This window comes from Cydia fagiglandana, chromosome 13, assembly GCF_963556715.1.
Source record: "Cydia fagiglandana chromosome 13, ilCydFagi1.1, whole genome shotgun sequence".
Classification (NCBI taxonomy): domain Eukaryota; kingdom Metazoa; phylum Arthropoda; class Insecta; order Lepidoptera; family Tortricidae; genus Cydia; species Cydia fagiglandana.
In genome coordinates, this window is record NC_085944.1 from 11,254,463 (window position 1) to 11,274,252 (window position 19,790).

Consider the following 19,790-nt stretch of genomic DNA (forward strand, 5'->3'; position numbering starts at 1 on the left):
TATTTTGCTTATTTAAGTTAAAAACTGTTGTTTTTGGCGGGCGGTATGTTCTGTCGATTTCCGTCCCCGTACTATACCTATACCTACCTAGATGTATAGCCTCTCGTTAGTTACAATAAAATATGTTTAGAAACCAGACGCGTTTGCTTTGAGATTCACCTGCAATCGAAATTGAACCTTATTCCGTAAAGAACAATGTCTCTATTTCCAAGAACCTAAGCGCTAAGAATAATTAAGGTACAGTACTTAACTCTGTATTTTTGGAGCTGGCCAAGGCACCCAACACAGTGCATTGGATATTAGCAGTCTTTACTCAACTCGTCTCTGGCTAACCGATGGCACTGCACGACGGCATACGTGCAATTGGATAATTGGGGCATTATCTATGAAAAGGGACCTTATTGCCGATGGCGCTTACGCCGCACAGCGTCGCACGGCATTGTAGGTATTTATATTGGAGCATCGTTAATAATGGCTTAAGCGCCATCGACAATAAGGTCCCTTTTCATAGATAACGTCACAATTGTGTATTCGCATGTGTTACGACTATTGCCATGACCAACAATGAGGCATTGTTACAATATGAATAGAAAAATCGCATTGTGATTGCCGACGAGTAACAATAAGTGATAAAATGTTCATGTTATGACACCTCTCTTCAACGAGGATAATTGCGCATGAAAATGGAAAGGTTATTACGTGATCGACTATAATTTATCATCTTTTTCTTTCTGTAAACAATAATTTATAAAAAATATAACGGATTGATATCCTCTCAGGGTGCGTAGCCAACGTGCAATCGTTACGGTTCGGTCACGACTTGCTACGGCGGCAGCGATAACCATAGGTTGGAGCAAGACACAGCGATCGGACCATTCGTTCCCACCTATGGTTGTCGCTGCCGCCGTCGCAAGTCGCTCAATATCGTGGCCGAGCCGTTAACGCTCCGTAGCGAACGAAACGCAACTGTCACTGTCGCACTAGTGTGGAAGAGCGATAGAGATAGATGACGACGATACGCTACGGAGCGTTAACGATTGGCACGTTGGCTAAGCGCCCTGGAGAGTATCTAACTACATTGTTTTTTATGAATTAGTTTATCAATTCCTCGGAGAACGAATGTATACCTCTAGACCGACCGCTTAAATGAGTCCTCGGCTGCGCGTAAGAAGGAAAAAGAATTTGACACTGACAAACGGTTTAACCGCATAACCCCGGGCTAGGCCGGGCGGGGAAGGTGCGGGCGGCAGGCGTACGTCGCCCACACCTTCCCCGCCACCCTTAGAGCCACTTGCACCAACCCACTAGCCAGGGGTTATGCGGTTAAACCGTTTACTCAGTGTCAAATTGTATATATATATAGGGTCATGTCATATCTCTATCTCTCTCACCCTACCTTCGACCACGCGAGCGTAAATGTGATGTTTTACGACCCCGGTCGTCAGTTTGGTTTGCGTCTACTATAGTATGTAAATTGTTTTTCGCAGGACATAATAAAAGCGCTCCGAGCGAGAAACCACTCGACGACAGAGCTCGGCCGGACCGCCGGCTTCGCCGCCATGGTCGGCGCCCAGCGCGACGGAGACGGCTACTTCGTGCCGAACACGGACAGGCGGAGAATCGGCAGCATCGACGGCTTCTAATACCTACCATAATTAATTCAACTAATAATAAAAGTAGTGGCTCTGTGAGCTGTAGACCTCGCGAGCCCCCATGGCTCATCACCATTGAAGTATAATATCTAAGGACGGGCCCTAAAAATGGTACTTGTTCAGCGGCGTTACTCACGAATCCCAGCCAATCGTGCAGTAGCACGCAACAAGCTGCCACCAATAGCGCGCGTAATGCGAACTCATCAACCAATCGCGTTGTAGCGGTTTCACACTGTACTGGCCCCTGTCATGCCTCTACTATTATTGCCCGTAAAGCCTGTCCCTAGATATCTATGTCAATGCTCACTACTGTCAAAATAATTCTTAATAACTAAATCGACAAATCCATATAATTATCGAACAAAATTTTGACGAGAATTGGTTGCGAAGTGTTAAGGAAAGTCAGATAGCCTGCAAACAGCTGGACAAGCATACAAAAGCATTTTTGCCTAAGGGTGGTATTCCACCTGTCCAATGTGTATTTTGTCTCAGATTTTGCTCAATTAGAGAATGAGACGGATGACATTGGACAGATGGAATACCACCCTAAGCTGAAGCGGAGCGCTTGCTCGCTCAAAAATAAATATCTTTATAGAGATGTGAGATATCTCAACCCATTCTCAACCAAATGCTCGGTAGGTGCAACTGCTGTTACTGGGGGCTTTCCTTTGTGGTGATGCCGGTGACATTAGATAGAAGACGTTACTAGACGTCGTGCCAATTTATACACCGCGAAGTCTTTATACTTATTTCAATATAGGTAAAGGATTTTTTAAATTAAAAGCTACAAGCTTTTTTAAGAAGAACTCAAGGCAATAGACGTAAACATTTTCAGTATTTCAAAATAGTCTATCACACCATTTGTACCTAGTCTTTAAACACAATAATCTTCACAAGGTAATGTATAAACACTATAATAGCTTGGATGCTGGGTTAAAGTTACTTAGAAAGAGCATTAGCAGAACGTCCATAGAACAGGGTTCGCTTTTTGTAACCTAAAACAAAATAGGATAAGGTTCTTATAATTTCCAAGTCCTTTGGAAAGCTTTGAGTTTGAGGAAATTCGTATTGGCGTTTCTTTAATACCGCGAAGTGTTAAGTACCCACGTGGTACCCACATATACGTTTCGCATGCACACAAGTGATATCTAAGTCATAACTTGTCGAAATCGTTCAAGAGGGCCTCCAGAATCGCGGAAACGTCAAATTTGACATATCTATCTTACAAATATCTTTAAATTATCCATATCGTAACTTGTTGAGGTCTAGTAGAGATCTAATACATTTTCAGAATCGAGCCGTTAGGTACAATTAAAGGTATTAGAAAAGCGTTAATATAAAACAAAGCTCGCAAATATGTTGTTTTTGGTATCAACATAAAAATTTAAGTTGTTTACCTTTCACAAAAATATGTATAAGATCTCAAATAAATACCTTATTTAAAGGTATAATTCTATATATATTTCAAAAATAACCCATGTAAATAATTTTACAAAGAATAAAATATGTTGTACAGCTTGGCAAAAAAGAGTAGAAATTAAAAAGTGGCAACACTGTGGTGCCATCCTTTTCAAACCAATATATATAAGAAAACGGGACGACACTACAGGGTTGCCACTTTTTAATTTCTACTCTTTTTTGCCAAGCTGTAAATAAAACCTACAAAAATACTGAGTTGTATTATAGCTGGTAAACTTTTGTAATTTGCAAATGTACTTATTATAGACGGACAGTCAATAAAAACTATGACCTACATACAAACATGTACCTACTCGGGAATGCTGGGCTATAACCGCGAAAATCGAAGTTCGCAATTTGCGGGGATTTTTCTCTGTCACTCTAATTACGCCTTCATTGTAGTAAAAGAGAAAGATCCCCGCAATTTGCGAATTTCGGTTTTCGCGGTAGCCACTCTGATAATAAAAAGTTCTGCAGTAGGTAGCTACATAGCCAAAGGCATAATAAAACGTAGTGTTGCATTATATTGTAGGCGGATTTGGTTTGTTGAACTAGATGGCGCTATGCGGCGCCATAAACGTATTGATTGTGGTACCTAGATCCTAGATTGCACTTTACCGCATAACGAACGCATTTTAATCAGCTGTCTAAATACGTGTAGGTACCTAAATAGTAGGTACATCACGATACAAGTGCGAAAAGTAGGAAATTCTCAACGATTGGCGATAAATAATTATAAATCAACACGAGTTGCGAATTACCTTTTCGCACGTGTATTGTACATCGTTTTACAGTACATATGGTCCTTACAATTTTTGACATAGGCACGTACCTATTGTGCTATTACCGCACTAGGGCGGTAAAGTAGCACCATATGTAAAACAATATTTTGCACCACTTGGTTCGACTCTTTTTATTTGTCTATTGTATACTGTATAAATTATTAAGTTTAGGTATATCTAATAATTATCAACAATATGCTGTCTCATTATGTTGTATATTCATTGACACTAACCATAATTATGTTTATAACTTTATTATTGTGTTTGTATTGTATAAACAGAATGGTTTGCCAAATAAGCCTCCATTTTGTGAGGTGCATACCCGATGCTAGATGTCGACTGCGAAAATAATAGCCAAGTTACTTGCCTTACTTTCACAAATTTTGTGGTGACCGAATTTAGGGTAATTGACCCATAATTTACCCTACAAAAACTAGCGCCCATGATAATAATGTATACCTAAGGGTTACCTTTCATTCGTTTGCGCGTGAACCATGTGATGTTAATTAAGTTACCTACCTATGTAACATGCTGTGATGTGATATTAATTGTTTCTTATAAAATAATAATGAAATTATATGTTTTGTTAATAAAAATAATTATGAATAAACAATAAAACTTTAATTTCTCTCAATAGGTATAATTATATGTATACCCCTTTTTACTTCTTATAGAGCCTTAGTATAGAGCGAAAGATTAAATAAGTAACCTACGATGGGCGAAGAAACGTGCGTGTAGTTAAGATAACTTTATTGCTGCACTGAACACCATTTAGACCTGCACTGACCACTGCACCTGCTTATGTGCAAGAAAAATATACCCGGCACACTAACCTAGTACAAGTGGGTCACGCGAAAGTAGCCTAAGGTTTTACTCAGCTTTATTTGATCTAGTTACTTGCAAATTCAATGTTCGTTATTTTACCTTTACATTTTCTTGTCCCGACAACATGCACTAAGTGCAAATATTTTACATGAATATTTTCACCGAAATTCCTGAACGAAGCACAACGAACAAAGACATGCGGTGACAGTGACAGCTGTCAAATTTATCAAAATCGCGCGAAGTATTGCAGAATACCCATAAAAGCGGCGGTGGTTGTCTTTCGATGAAAATCATTATTACGGTTTCTTTTGTTCTATTCTTGTACTAAATTCTTTCAAAAGTGATCGATGATTTGTGATATCTCGAACAGACTTTAACTTTATTGTGCAACATTGATCAAAAATGAATAACCAACTCTCGCAAGGATCCCTTGAGGTACCTATTTATCATAGAATCATGATTTTGCTATTAAATTCCTTAACTTGAATACTATAACTATATATTTATTTGTTTTTGTAGGTTATTATGAATGGCGGTCACTATGACAAGCCAATAATGCAAGTGCTAGGTAGCAAGAAGATCCAAGGCAGTGGTGCGAACGAGAGGTTCCGGCTTCTGGTGTCGGACGGCAAGCACTCGCACAGCTTCGCCATGCTGGCGACGCAGCTTAACGACAAGCTGATCACCGGGGAACTGTCCGACTATTCCGTCGTGCAGATTGACCGGTTTGTCACGTCTTTGCTGAAGAATACGGGGAAGGGAGAGAAGTAAGCTAATTCTTTTGTTTTTCAGTACCGTTTTGGTACCTAAACTGTTTGTACCTACATAATTTTTAGGGTTCCGTACCCAAAGGGTAAAACGGGACCCTATTACTAAGGCTCCGCTGTCCGTCCGTCTGTCTGTCACCAGGCTGTATCTCACGAACCGTGATATCTAGACAGTTGAAATTTTCACAGATGGTGTATTTCTGTTGCCGCTATAACAACAAATACTAAAAACAGAATAAAATAAAGATTTAAATGGGGCTCCCATACAACAAACGTGATTTTTGACCAAAGTTAAGCAACGTAGGGAGTGGTCAGTACTTGGATGGGTGACCGTTTTTTTTTTTTTGCATTATGGTACGGAACCCTTCGTGCGCGAGTCCGACTCGCACTTGCCCGGTTTTTTGATATAAATGATCATAATGATGCAATTTGTAAAGTATTGAAGCAGGTTGTGACAGGTTTGAAATGTACTTATCTATCAAACTTGCAATGATAAAAAGGCCCCTGTACATATAGGGTTGCCAGATGGTCGGGATTTGGCGGGATTCTCCCGATTTTTAGCATGTGTTCCCGATTCCCGACAAAGTGAAAACTATCCCGAAAAACAGCTCCAATATATAAAACAATAATTTCAAGTTCCGAACTGTCGTCGAGCGAACGAGCTGACGTAGTGCCAATAATGTAAAATATCGTTGTTTTTAATACAATTACTTTAATTTGGAAGTTTTTTTCCAGACTTAAGTCCCAAAATCCCGAAAAATTTATATTGTTTCCCGATAATAGCGTCCTTCGGTCTGGCAACCCTATGTACATATTGGGCCAGCGTGGGCCAGTCTAGGGGACGCATTTATGCGTTAGAGGGAGCAAGTGATATTGCTATCTCATTCTGCCGCACGCCTGTGTCCCTTGGGCTGGCCTGCGTTGGCCTAATATGTCCAGGGGCCTTAACATGCAATTAAAATGGATATGCAAGGTGATTTATTGATAAAGATATTTACTTAGGATACAATGACATCTTCTAGTATGTTAATGACCAAGCATATCTCAATAACATTAGACATCCAAATATGTAACTTGCGATTTACATTGTTTTATTCTTTAAGATTATTTACATTCTAAGGCTCATTTAGACGGCGTGTGAACTCATATGTGATTTTAGTTACATTGCCAATCATTAAGGTTACATCAACTCGGCTGACCGATCAAATAATGCAATGTAATGAAACTCATATGCAAGTTCTCACACCATCTACTACTACTTTTGCATCTAAAACCCTATAGTAAATAAACCAGAGGTGATCAAATAATAAATGCTATTCCTTATCCTTAAAATATTAGTAGCTGATACTTTACAATGCCATTAGTTTGGTTCTGCAACTTTCGCTGTTTTAATTTCAGGAGAGTCATGATTATCCTAGACTTGACTATACTGACCCCAGGCTCACAAGTAGGCAAGAAACTTGGCAACCCTCAGACCTGGACGGAAGACAGTGCAGTATCTGCCCCACAGCCGACAATGCAGCCCGTGCCTCGGCCAGCACCTGCGCCGGCTCCCATGGCTGTGTCTAAGCCTATGGCTGCACCTTCCATGGACTCCAGCATGCTGTCTTCACAGATGACACATCCTATTTCAAGTCTCAGCCCATATCAGAACAAGTAAATATCACATTCCATTAATAAACTATGTAACTTCTTTTGTAACATGTAGACACTTGCTGGGCTTGCCGTCTTAAACTATGTTGGGGCCCTTGGGCACATAATAATTTGGGGCCCTTTTGGAAAGTAAAGAAAGCGAATTAAACTAACATTTTTCTACTATGATCATCTTATTTATTATGGGTAAGTAATCAAATATACTGTTACTGTCTGTCCTTCGGGGCCCCCTGAGGATAGGGACCCTGGGCACGGGCCCCGTGTGCCCTTATGGTAGAGACGATACTGGACAATTGCAAAGAGCCGCCTTTCCATACTGTAGTTGGTGGATAAGTGTATGATAATGTGCGGTTGCATACTAAAATCAAAGTTGTCAGCCACCGCCATTGCAACTGTGTTTGCCGCCTTGGCACTGGGGAGACACTCCTCCTTTCGGGTATTCTCGGCTTTGTTCGGCTCAGCATTGCTCCGAGCAAAGCAAAGCAATTAGGGTTGGTACAACTTGACATCCCTTTGCGTGCACAACCACAGATATTATAATTTTTGACAACCCTAGGCAACGGAAAAGGGATCATCATCATCTCAGCCATAAGACGTCCACTGCTGAACATAGGCCTCCCCCTTCTTTGGGGGGTGAATGCCATAATCGCCATGCTTGGCAGGCGGGTTGGCGATCGCAGTCGAGTACACCGAATTTGAGGGACGCTGCTGCCCGTCCACCAATGGTCTTGGACGTAGTTTAAGGACATACCCGGGTCCAGGACATACCCGGGTCCGAGAAAAGGGATAGTGCGATGCCATACATTAGAAAGGGACAGCATGATTCGTCCCTGAATCACTGTAAAACTTCAGTTTTGGAGGTGTGTCCTTTCCATACAGTACCATTATTTATTATGTGCCCTTAGTGACTACTGATGAATTTCATCTGGTTTTAGCAAGTAAACGTATGTTGAATACTGAATAAACCCAAAAATTTTATGTTGTTTTGATATTGTTAAGCTAGTGTAAGTGTATGGATGTGTAACCTTAGAACAAGTCTTTCTTATTACAGTACGAAACAAATTTCTATATCATATAACATTACTTTTAGATGGGTGATAAAAGCTCGCGTGATGAGCAAGTCTCCGATCCGCACATGGAGCAACGCTAAAGGCGAAGGCAAACTCTTTAGCATGGACCTGTGCGACGAGAGCGGCGAGATCCGCGCCACCGCCTTCCGGAATGAGGTCGACCGGTTCTATGACATGCTGCAGGTATGTCACCAAACAAGTAGTAGTATGACATCCACTACACATAATGTTCATTACAGTGGAATCCGTTTATTACGACTCCGCTTATACTGACCAACCGCTTACTATGACGTAATTACTGTGCGAAGTTTGGTTTTCATATAAAATTCTTTGTGGCAAAGTCGGATAATATGACTTCGCTTATAGTGACAAACCGCTTACTATGACCTATAAATCCTGATTTCATTAAATTATGTCCGGTTATACTGACACATCCGCTGGTTTTCGTGACCGTTCCCGCGTCTTTCCCTGATGCGAGGACGTTTGCGGCGTACGTGGCATGTAAGTTGTTTTAGTTTTGATGCTCATGACAAGTTGATAATTGGTACAAGTTTAATAAAACTCATCTCTCACAAAGGAATTTAAGATTAATTTCGAAAAATTAACAAAAATAAGAAGCTTTATATGACATCCGCTTAGTATGACATGTTTGTCATTTACCTTCGATGTCATTATAAGCGGATTCTACTGTATTGTCAATAGTCCGACACGCAACAATCACAATATCCACGCACACATCCGAAGATAGGGCTTTGGCTTCCCTTCCCTTGGCGTTAACTGCTGTTCGTGGTTTGCACAACTTCACAAACTTTTTCATACACTTTTCGTTGGGTAGTTGCACAAATCTCTGTTTTCACATTTTGCTAGGACATCAGTTAGCCGCGACCACGACCTGTGAAACCTGTGTCGAAACGTCGGTAAATAATAATATAACATACTTAAGTTACGTTACAACAATAAAATAACTTCGCGATAGACCCGTCTATATTTTTATTTTATGTTATCTTAGAAGTTCGATTTTTTCACAGCTTCTAGGGACGGTAGACTCGATACCTCCACGCCTTCCCAAGATGAACGGTTTTGACAGACAGACAGACGGACGGACGGACAACAAAGTGATCCTATAAATAAGGGTTCCGTTTTTTCCTTTTGAGGTATGAACCCTAAAAAGGCTATTTCCTCCTTTAACAGTAAAATACCACTAGCGATTTTGTCAAAGCCCCAATATTTAATGCTACAGCTACACACGCGCGCGAGAACAGTGACAGCGGACTGATGGATTTTATAGGGCGAGAGCACAAGCAATGAATGACATTTTTAGGGTTCCATACCCAAATACGGGATCCTATTACTAAGACTCCACTGTCCGCCTGTATGTCACCATTTGAAATTTTCACAGATGAAGTATTTCTGTTGCCACTATAACAACAAATACTAAATACAAAATAAAATATATATTTAAATGGGGCTCCCACATAACAAACGTGATTTTATGACGTTTTTTGCGTAATGGTACGGAACCCATAGTGCGCGAGTCCGACTCGCACTTGACCAGTTTAAAATGTAAGTATAGACTACTCACTCTTTGTGACCTAAAGAGACATTTTGCAATTGTTTCAGGTCGACAAAGTATACTACATAAGCCGCTGCCAACTAAAGACGGCCAACAAGCAATTCACGAGCCTCAAGAACGACTACGAGATGACGTTCTCCCCCGACACAGTCGTCTCCGAGTGCATGGAGGACGCGTCTTCGGTGCCGACCATCAAGTACGACTTCGTGCCTATCAATGAGATCGGAAACAAGAATACGGATTCGCTACTTGGTAAGCATAGGCGTACCCAGCATTTTTTAAACGGTGCTGGGGCAGAAGTAGGATTACGTGACTTAATTGTTCCTAAAAAATTTTAGCTTCTCGTCAGACCAGGCAAGTTGCCCCGCCGTGCCTACGCCTATGTTGGTAAGTAAATGAATAACACAAGGTTTACACCAGCCTGAAGAACAATAAGATGAAGTTCACAGAACAACAACAAGAGAACGCGTACTCGATGCCAGCAGTTAAATACGACTTCGACCGTGGTTAGTTTAGTACTCAAACGATACATTTAGCTCACTATTGTTAGACTATGTCATTGCAAAAATGGTCAGTTGATGGTGTTGCCTGTTATTGCTAATTTTCATGTAATAGTTATCCCACCAAAAACATAAATGTAAAAAAGGAGAGCCAAGTTCAATACAAAAATTATGCTTGGCTGTGGGGCTCGCCGCAAAAAGAATGGAGATCTAAATGAGTGCCACTGCCAAGTTCTATGCAAAATCCAAATATGTATTTATAGGAACAAAATAACATTATAAACAAGTATTAAACTCTATTTCCTTGCTTTATTGGATACCTATAACAATTGCTGTTATTTAAAAAAATGTGAGATCTTAAAGTAGGTTAGATTTGACTTGGCCAGTTTTCATTATATCAATCATTTTATATATATTGTAATTCTGATAAAACCTGGCCAAGCCAAATCTAACCTACTTTAAGATCTCACATTTTTTTAAATAACAGCAATTGTTATAGGTATCCAATAAAGCAAGGAAATAGAGTTTAATACTTGTTTATAATGTTATTTTGTTCCTATAAATACATATTTGGATTTTGCATAGAACTTGGCAGTGGCACTCATTTAGATCTCCATTCTTTTTGCGGCGAGCCCCACAGCCAAGCATAATTTTTGTATTGAACTTGGCTCTCCTTTTTTACATTTATGTTTTTGGTGGGATATCAATACTTTTTGTAAAGAAAACTAGGCAGGTATTGAGATTTAATGTTTTTTCTTGTGTTTCCGCTGTATGGTTTTTACTTCTGTTCTTTGTATAATTATGTGGTACCGCGCGCCGCCGACGACACACCGTTGGCCGGTTGTTTAGAGCGTATTAAAAGTTTTTTGTATGGGGACACCACTTATTTTTTGACTAAACTTTATTTTAATATAGCAAATATAATAATACATATATTGGGGTAGTTTCAAATATCTGCTTGTAACGGTTCCAACGCTACAATAAAAAAATATTTTTTTTGTATGGGGACCCCCCCTATTTTTTAACTTTTTTTTATTTTTAGATTTTTTCCTACGCTTACACACAATAACCGAGCTGGATTCCAAATTTCATCCTTCTAGGTCATCTGGAAGTAGGTTAGGTTTAGGTACTTATATCAGTCCCAATAAAAAATGTTTTTTTTTGTATGGGGACCCCCCCTATTTTTAAACTTTATTTTATTTTTAGATTTTTTCCTACGGTTACACGCAATAACCGAGCTGGATTCCAAATTTCATCCTTCTAGGTCATCTGGAAGTAGGTTAGATTTAGGTACTTATATGTCAGTCCCAATAAAAAGTGTTTTTTTTGTATGGGGACCCCCCTATTTTTAAACTTTATTTTATTTTTAGATTTTTTCCTACGGTTACACACAATAACCAAGCTGGATTCCAAATTTCATCCTTCTAGGTCATCTGGAAGTAGGTTAGGTTTAGGTACTATAAGTCATAAGTCAGTCTTAAAATTTACGACTTTTTGACCTTCATACCTTTATAACCGTTTGAGCTAGCTTCATGAAATTTGGGCTTCTAGATATCCTTATGGATATAATTAAACACACGTAGTTTTATGTGTTTACGTCAAAGATGTTTTGAGTTATAGAAGGGTCAAAAGTGGCACCAAGTGGTTCGTGTAATATTACACTCGGCGCTGGCTAGCCAGTTCCTTTGCTTGAACTTGGCTTGACACGCTGCCGCGTGTCTAGATTTGTTTTACAAGGGGGCAAAGTTGTTGTTTAACCTCTCGTGCTAATATTGATACCCGAGCAAGCGAAAGATTCCAAAATTGAACTCGTGGTTCAATTTAGCGTAGCGACTGGTTCGAAAAATGGAATCTTAAGCGTTGCGAGGGTTTCAAAGCACGAGGGTTAAACAAAATTTGCCCCCAAGTGAAACACAAAATTATTCACCACACCAACCTGAAGCTAATTTTAAATGACAAATCAAAACAAATCCAAATGAATGTTATTAAATATTTATCATCCAAAATCATAATTGTAAAGTCAATTCTACCAGCAAGCGTAAGAAAACAACTCAAAATTTGCATTTTATTACTTTGCCTGTGAATAAAATGCAACTTAGCTATCAGTTTTTGAAGTGCAAAGTAAGCCTTCCCGAGTTGGTGTGGTGAAAAAATGTTTATCATCTAAGCCTGGAGTTTTTTAGGGTATAATGTTTTTCAATCTCGAAGGGTAGGATGACACCTGTAATTTCAATAAAATTTTGCGAGATTTGGCGTTTTTAGGTTATATGAAGATGACAGGTATCATCCTACCCTTCGAGTTTGAAAAATATTATAGGCAGTGCTGTTACGAAAGCGAATTCAATCTGACCTTTTATCTAAGAAGATTATGAGATTTATGAGGGATGCTTAATCGTTGAAACGCTGTATAGCCTCCTAAGACCCAAGGTCCTACCTTCTGGAACAGGCGTGCCACAAATGCTATTTGCAGAGACTGAGGAAGGTCACCATCTTCTCAGACTCCAAAGCGGTACTGATGGAACTCTCCAACCGAAGCAGTACCAACAGAAACATAAATAAAATACATAAAATCTTACATAACATCAAGGAGTCTGGGGAAATGGAGATCAGCTTCTGCTGGATTAAGGCCCATGCTGGCCTAGATGGAAATGAGAGGGCAGATCTCGCGGCCAAGCATGCGGCAACACTACGAAAATCACCGGACTACGTCTACTTCCCTCTGTCTTACCATCAAACACAAATTAGAAGCAACTCATACACTACACACAACACAGCATACACAGACAGCACCACGGGGAAACACGTCAAACAATGGTTACCTACTCTGGACGACATCAAACATCTCCGTAAACACATAAACATAACTTTCCAGCTTACACAAATACTAACAGGCCATGGCTACAATAGAACCTATTTAAAACGTTTCCACATAACCAATGATGATGCTTGTCCATGTGACAAGGACACAAAACAAACAATCGAACACCTGATTAGGAACTGTCCAAGATACGCATATGCAAGGTGTGTCCACGAGACTATCTGTGGGAAATATCAGGATATTGACCCGTACAATATAAAACATATCACAGGAAAAGAAGAAATACTGGACTCATTCATAACATACACGAAATATATAATAGATACTCTCAGGAATTTCAACAAAATATAATATAGGTTATTACCTGTATTCGTTTTGTTGAGATTCTTGAGGGTTTTACCCTTACCTGGTTTGCAGCAGTTCTGCTGCCCATCATGGCGAATACCTCCCTACCAACAACTTGGGGCAGGTTCACCCGTACTATTGTGGGAACCTGTCCAAAACCACTAAACAGACACCGCAATCCACTACCAACACAGCTCTTACTGAATCAAAGAGCAAACGGCCGCCCGTATCTCTAGCGAGGACCGTTTGACTCAAATCAATTACTCAATTACAAAAAAAAAAAATACCTATAGTACTTATTCAGTTCAATGAAATTTAAATCATATTCGATTGGAACAGAGTTGCTTTTGCTTTGTCTCGTTCAGATTTTGAACAACGCAAAATCAACTCTATATCCTACATTGTAGATTCAAATTTCTGTAGCAAATTTTGCACTTTTCATTTGTATCGCTGGGCCTTAGGGAGGATAGTGGTATAGTAAAAAAAGAGTCTGAATATTTGGGACACCTCCAAAAAATCTATCTATAAGCTAAGTTATGAAATCCAATCGTCTTATTCAGCTAATATATCATGTATTGTAATGTTGCAGACGTGATCGGAGTATGCCGCGCTGCCTCGGATGTGCAAGAACTCACAGCCAGGAGCACGGGCAAGCTTCTCAAGAAGAGAGAAGTCACCCTCGTTGATTCTACCGGTGGCGCAGTAAGTTCGACACTACAGTAATGTCAACAAATACATGTATTAGATTAACAAATCACAAAAATGAAATAAAATGCCGAACACCGAAGTTCGCATATTTGCGGCCATCTTTCTCTTTTACTCCAATTAAGGCGTAATTAGAGTGACAGAGGCAGATTTACGAACTTCAGTGTTCGGTCTTTATGTATAGTATGCGATGCGCCAATGGGGTTCTTGAATAGGATCCATCTGACTGGTTGCCTGTATTCTGTAGCTTATCTTTTGGTCTTGTCTAAATTGGTCTATTGTATTTAAATTTCACTGAACACTAACATGCTTCTCTACGTGATCGAATCAGAAATGAGGAGATCCGTAGACGAACTAAAGTCACCGACATAGCCCACTGGATTAGCAAGCTGAAGTGGCAATGGGCAGGCCACATTGCACACAGAGAAGTTGGCCGATGGGGTCGAAAAGTGCTCGAGTGGAGACCACGGACTAGCAAGCGCAGCGTAGGACGTCCACCCACAAGATGGACAGACGACCTCGTTAAGGCCTATGTTCAGCAGTGGACGTCTTATGGCTGAGATGATGACTAACATGCCAGTGGGGTCCTATTGCAGCGCCTGCATAGAGATGGTATAGGCTTAACACAGGACTGTGTCACGCACGTGTGATAGACTATCCGACTCTCTCTAATTAATATAGCTAGAAAAAGACGGCTAATTTATCTCGCAAGGCGCTCCTGTGCTAAGCCCACTAATGCTGCACTGTCTTACTAACTAAAAAAATCTAATTTATCTTTTGTTTCAGGTGGTACTGACGTTGTGGGGCGGCGAAGCAGAAAGCTTTGATGGCAGCTCCAACCCGGTTGTGTCCGCTAAGGTAAAACAATTCTTTTTCACCACGCTTATTCGTAAGTACAGATGTAGTGCATAATTGTTTTCCATCGTATTTTCTCGGAAACGTTCGTATTTGTCATGCTAATTCAGTCAACCTCAGTACTTTTTGTACTGAGACTGACTGAAATATCAAGACACGTTCGTACGTTTCAGTGGAAATACGATGGAAAACAATTATGCACTATCTTATGGTTTTCGGAGGTCCTTGCAGATACACTTCGACCCATGAGGATCAATTGTGCAATTACCCCCATAGGAAAGATCGATCAACTACTCGAGAGCTTTTTACGCACTACATCTGTAGCAGAGATATATATAACTCCGTATAAGATAAATAAAGTCTAAGAAAAAAACGTGCCTCGGAAATCAAGAAAAAGTCATTCGCGAATAGATGGCGCACACACCTTTGGCCTATTCTCGGGTAGATGGCGTCGACGACACCGTTTGATATTTAACAATTTTAACACATATCAGTGAAAGAACATGGGTCAGTATGGAACAATAAAAATTTTAAATAATTTATCCGTAAACCGTATTTTGATTAATTTATACATTTTAAATTTTATTTTAAGTTTTAATCGTGTGTTGATAGATGGCAGTAAATGTACCGTGACTACAAAATATACTTTGGCAATAGCCCTCTATACTATCTATTCTCTTTGTCTGTAGTGTTATTTCATGCAGACACTGACAAACAACTGAAGTCTGAAACACTATTTTTTTAGTAGCTAGAAATAGGTTATGGCTTACACGGGTGTATTCAGTTGTGAGGTGTCCAGCAATTGGGAGACATTTCTGTAATAATTAAGGCCAAAATATTAATATTGTAAAACGTTACAGGGGGCTCGCTTGGCGGAATTCAATGGCAGCAAATCCCTATCCTGCCTAGCAAGCACCATGATCCGACTCAACCCAGACCTCCCGGAGGCGCATAAGCTGCGAGGCTGGTACGACAATGGCGGTGCTAACATGGACATCGTCAACATCTCCGCCAGGTATGGACCTTATAAGTTACTAGCGACCAGCCCGGCAGCACGGGTAAATCTTAACAAATTATACACCTAAACCTGACTCAAGAAGAAGAAACCTTCCGAATGAAATCTGTTCCTGCATATCCTTATGATAATTAACTCGCGTTGCTATGTCTATTCCACGCGCATATGTGTATTGTCTATTGCTGTCAAACTCGCACAGTGACATTGCCAACCGACATTATATGCGGGACAGCAATATAATTATGCCCATGCAATAGAGATAGCAACAGGCGGGTCAGTGTACGAAAATGTATCTGGAAAGCGTCTCGGCTTTATAGTTCGTTTTTATTAGCATTAGAAAGAACTTGCAAGAAAGTAAGCTATCTTGACAAGTCTTTTAATTGAAAAACGCTTTTTAAAAATCAAAAACTATTACTTATGAAAGCAGAAGAATATAAATGATCGTATTAGATTCATAATTGTTACATATTTGCCGTAATTTATTTTTAAAATGTGTTTTTCAATTAAAAGACACATCAAGATTGTTTACCTTATTTCTAATGCTAAAAAAAACGAACTATAGTGCTTGTATATGTATATTATATACATTGTTTTATGCCAGATCCGGCGCTTACGGAGGTGGTAGCGGCGAATGGATCACGTTCTCTGAAGCCGAAGCGAAGCAGCTGGGCTCTGGCGATAAGGGTGACTACTACAGGTATGATTCAAGCATAATCCGACGATGGAGAAATATTATCTCGTGGTTCAAAGCTTAGATGTCTTAGGGTCTCTTGGACCATCCCAATAAATCTGTAGTTACCATGGTTACCTGTACAATTTGACACACAGAAGTGTCCTTACTGTAGTAGTTCTTGGTAGTACTATTATTTATTCGGTCTTAGCTGCAATAGGCTGATGACGATGAGTGACGTGAGTGATCCGTTTTATTATATTTAATATGTCTGTGTCTCATGAAAGTTTTGTTATCAAAATGTGGAGGATTTAAAATGTAATTGTCTTGTCTCTTACAGCCTTCTCGGCGTCCTAACTTTCACGTTTGCCGACAACGCGGTGTACAAGGCCTGTCCCCAGGAACAGTGCAACAAGAAACTGGTGGACCAGGAGAATGGACTGTTCAGATGCGAAAAGTGTAACAGAGAATATCCCAACTACAAGTACCGGCTGCTTTTAGGGGTAAGTTATATTTCGATTATGGGGAAGCGTGGTCCAGTGACGATTTGTAATATATTCAATTATTCATTTCTATGTAGCGAATAAGTAGTACAGTCGCTAATAAAGCATCTATTATCAAGGCGTTAAAGTGCATATTTTTGAGCAATTTGGACGGTCTAATATACCTGATGGTAACTAGTATTGTCCCCATATATATCTATATCTAGTATTGTCCATAGTTGAAGTTCCGAAAGGTTACATTACCTAATCATAACACAGTGCGTTTAATATTGAGAGACAATATAAATTAAAATAAAGGTGATTGCTGTGATTAAGGCCATAAAGATGACAAAATATAAAGCAGTTGATATGTTGCTCAATAAATTTGTTATCATATGATTTCTGGGTGATGCCTAAGTTCTGATAATAATAATTTGTACATCAAAACATTTCGGAAGTGTTACTAAACGCAACGACTTCACAGGCCAACGTATCCGACCCGACCGGCGACCAGCGCATCACGGCCTTCAACGAGGCCGCGGAGGCCATGATAGGCAAGAGCGCCGCCGACGTCGGACGCATGTTCGAATATGACAAGGCCGGCTACTCGGCCGTGTTTGAGGACATCAAGTTTAGGACCTTCGTGTTCAAGTTCAGGACTAAGATGGAGACTTACAGCGTAAGTATAATAGGTTATATTATATGATAGGCAGGAGCGCCGCCGACGTCGGACGCATGTTCGAATATGACAAGGCTGGCTACTCGGCCGTGTTTAAGGACATCAAGTTTAGGACCTTCGTGTTCATGTTCAGGAATAAGATGGAGACTTACAGCGTAAGTATAATAGGTTATATTATATGATAGGCAGGAGCGCCGCCGACGTCGGACCATGTTCGAATATGACAAGGCTGGCTACTCGGCCGTGTTCGAGGACATCAAGTTTAGGACCTTCGTGTTCAAGTTCAGGACTAAGATGGAGACTTACAGCGTAAGTATAATAGGGTAAAAGATAGACAGGAGCGCCGCCGACGTCGGACGCATGTTCGAGTACGATAAGGCCGGCTACTCGGCTGTGTTCGAGGACATCAAGTTTAGGACCTTCTTGTTCAAATTCAGGACTAAGATGGAGACTTACAGCGTAAGTGCAATAGGTTATATAATAGGCAGGAGCGCCGCCGACGTCGGACGCATGTTCGAGTACTACAAGGTTGACTACTCGGCCGTGTTTGAGCACATCAAGTTTAGGCCCTTCGTGTTCAAATTCAGGACTAAGTTGGAGACTTATAGGTAAGTCTAATATACAGGGTGCAAAAATAAGTCTGGCCATGGAGGGAAACTATCTTTCCATAGCTTAGGTAGGTAAGTCATAATTATGATAGGATATTGCGCTGTAGCCGAGCGCGTCAGTTAATATACGTAAGTACGCACATATAAAGGGGTAACGACGCCCAAGGGACCGTTTAGTACGTCTGTCAGTTCGTTTACGTCTTCCGGTTAGCACGAACGACGTAATATCATCCGTCCCTTGGGCGTCGTTATAACCGGATTCTACTGTATTAGAATTGTTTTAGTATCACCACAGGCGGTCTAGCTTGAGTTGCATTCTCGCGCGCGACTTCACGCGCGAGAACGTAACTTATGCTAGACCGTTCTTTTGTAAAACTTACTTGACCCAATTTACATGGCCTCTACAGGACGAAGCCCGCCTCAAGACCACGGTAATGAACGCCGCACCCGTGGACTATAAGGACGGCAACGCCAGACTCCTCAAAAGCATTAAGGCCGTTACGGGCGTCGAAGTTTAGAGCTCTTTAGTTTAGGCTAGTTTTAAAACTAATTTTAATGGTATTATAATTACTTTTTGATCAACATGACCTTGGCCAACATAAGTTCTGTATGGTGTGCTAACATTTTTTTTGATACAATGTAAAATATAGATTCAAAAAAATATATAAGTGTATACAATAAATTAGAATGTTAATCTAAAAGATGTACTATTCTTAGTTCTTGAGAAAACGTTAATAAATATATTTTGTACTATGTTTGCCAAATTTATGTGGAACGAAAAATATTAACTGTTGCAAATCCTTAATGTTAATCAAGTCTAATACTTATCAAGTTTGATACATTGAAATCAAAAATGTGGTTAGATCCCAAATAAGATTAATGATTTTCATAATGTTACTGTTTCGTTTTATCGTGTAGAATGTGTGTAACACGAAAGACTGTGGTATTAAATAATGTTACAAATATTTTTAAAACCAATGCTGGCATTGTTATTGTAATAAAATTATGCGATTCCAATCTTACAATTCCACTATGTGTACCTAATAATTAATTAAAATATTTTCATAATTAATTATTTCTTTTTTTTTATGTTTAGGTTAAGCCTTTGAACGCCACTCCTATCGTACATGTAGATTGATAGATCTGACCAAGCTTACTCTGCATTTGCAGTGACAGTGTGGTATTTTCATCATTAAAATCAAAATTGTATGAAAATATGATAAAAAGATAATAATATTATGTCCCCGCAAAAGATCATATTTACCTACATCAACATTGACGATTGTCACGGCGTTGTATGGGGTTGACAGTCTTGTTTATTTATTAGACTGAT

At 39.9% G+C, this 19,790-nt stretch overlaps 2 protein-coding genes across 3 annotated transcripts in view; both read left to right on the plus strand.

The window, feature by feature from the left end:
- LOC134670259 (glutathione hydrolase 1 proenzyme-like) overlaps window positions 1-3,174 on the plus strand; it is a 38,774-nt gene extending 35,600 nt beyond the window's left edge. Inside the window, exon 10 of one of the 2 annotated variants that reach the window (XM_063528003.1) lies at window positions 1,488-3,174. In XM_063528003.1, the coding sequence (XP_063384073.1) occupies window positions 1,488-1,643 (156 nt within the window). In that variant the 3' untranslated portion in view covers window positions 1,644-3,174. The remainder of the gene's footprint in view (window positions 1-1,487) is intronic. The other variant, XM_063528004.1, reaches the window with a different exon arrangement.
- A 1,775-nt stretch (window positions 3,175-4,949) lies between these two features.
- On the plus strand, window positions 4,950-19,529 carry LOC134670239 (replication protein A 70 kDa DNA-binding subunit). The gene is made up of 12 exons (XM_063527961.1): window positions 4,950-5,152; window positions 5,237-5,484; window positions 6,883-7,140; window positions 8,228-8,390; window positions 9,828-10,032; window positions 14,033-14,145; window positions 14,935-15,006; window positions 15,864-16,018; window positions 16,620-16,715; window positions 17,029-17,191; window positions 17,655-17,849; window positions 18,865-19,529. The coding sequence occupies exons 1-12, from the start codon at window positions 5,120-5,122 to the stop codon at window positions 18,973-18,975; spliced, it is 1,812 nt and encodes a 603-aa protein (XP_063384031.1). The 5' UTR covers window positions 4,950-5,119; the 3' UTR covers window positions 18,976-19,529.
- Window positions 19,530-19,790: the final 261 nt, after the last annotated feature.

Coding starts and splice junctions, on each gene's coding strand:
- LOC134670239 (XM_063527961.1), top strand. CDS start 5,120: ATGAATAACCAACTCTCGCAAGGATCCCTTGAG. Junction 5,485..6,882: donor AATACGGGGAAGGGAGAGAA/GTAAGCTAATTC, acceptor TTTTAATTTCAG/GAGAGTCATGATTATCCTAG. Junction 7,141..8,227: donor CTCAGCCCATATCAGAACAA/GTAAATATCACA, acceptor CATTACTTTTAG/ATGGGTGATAAAAGCTCGCG.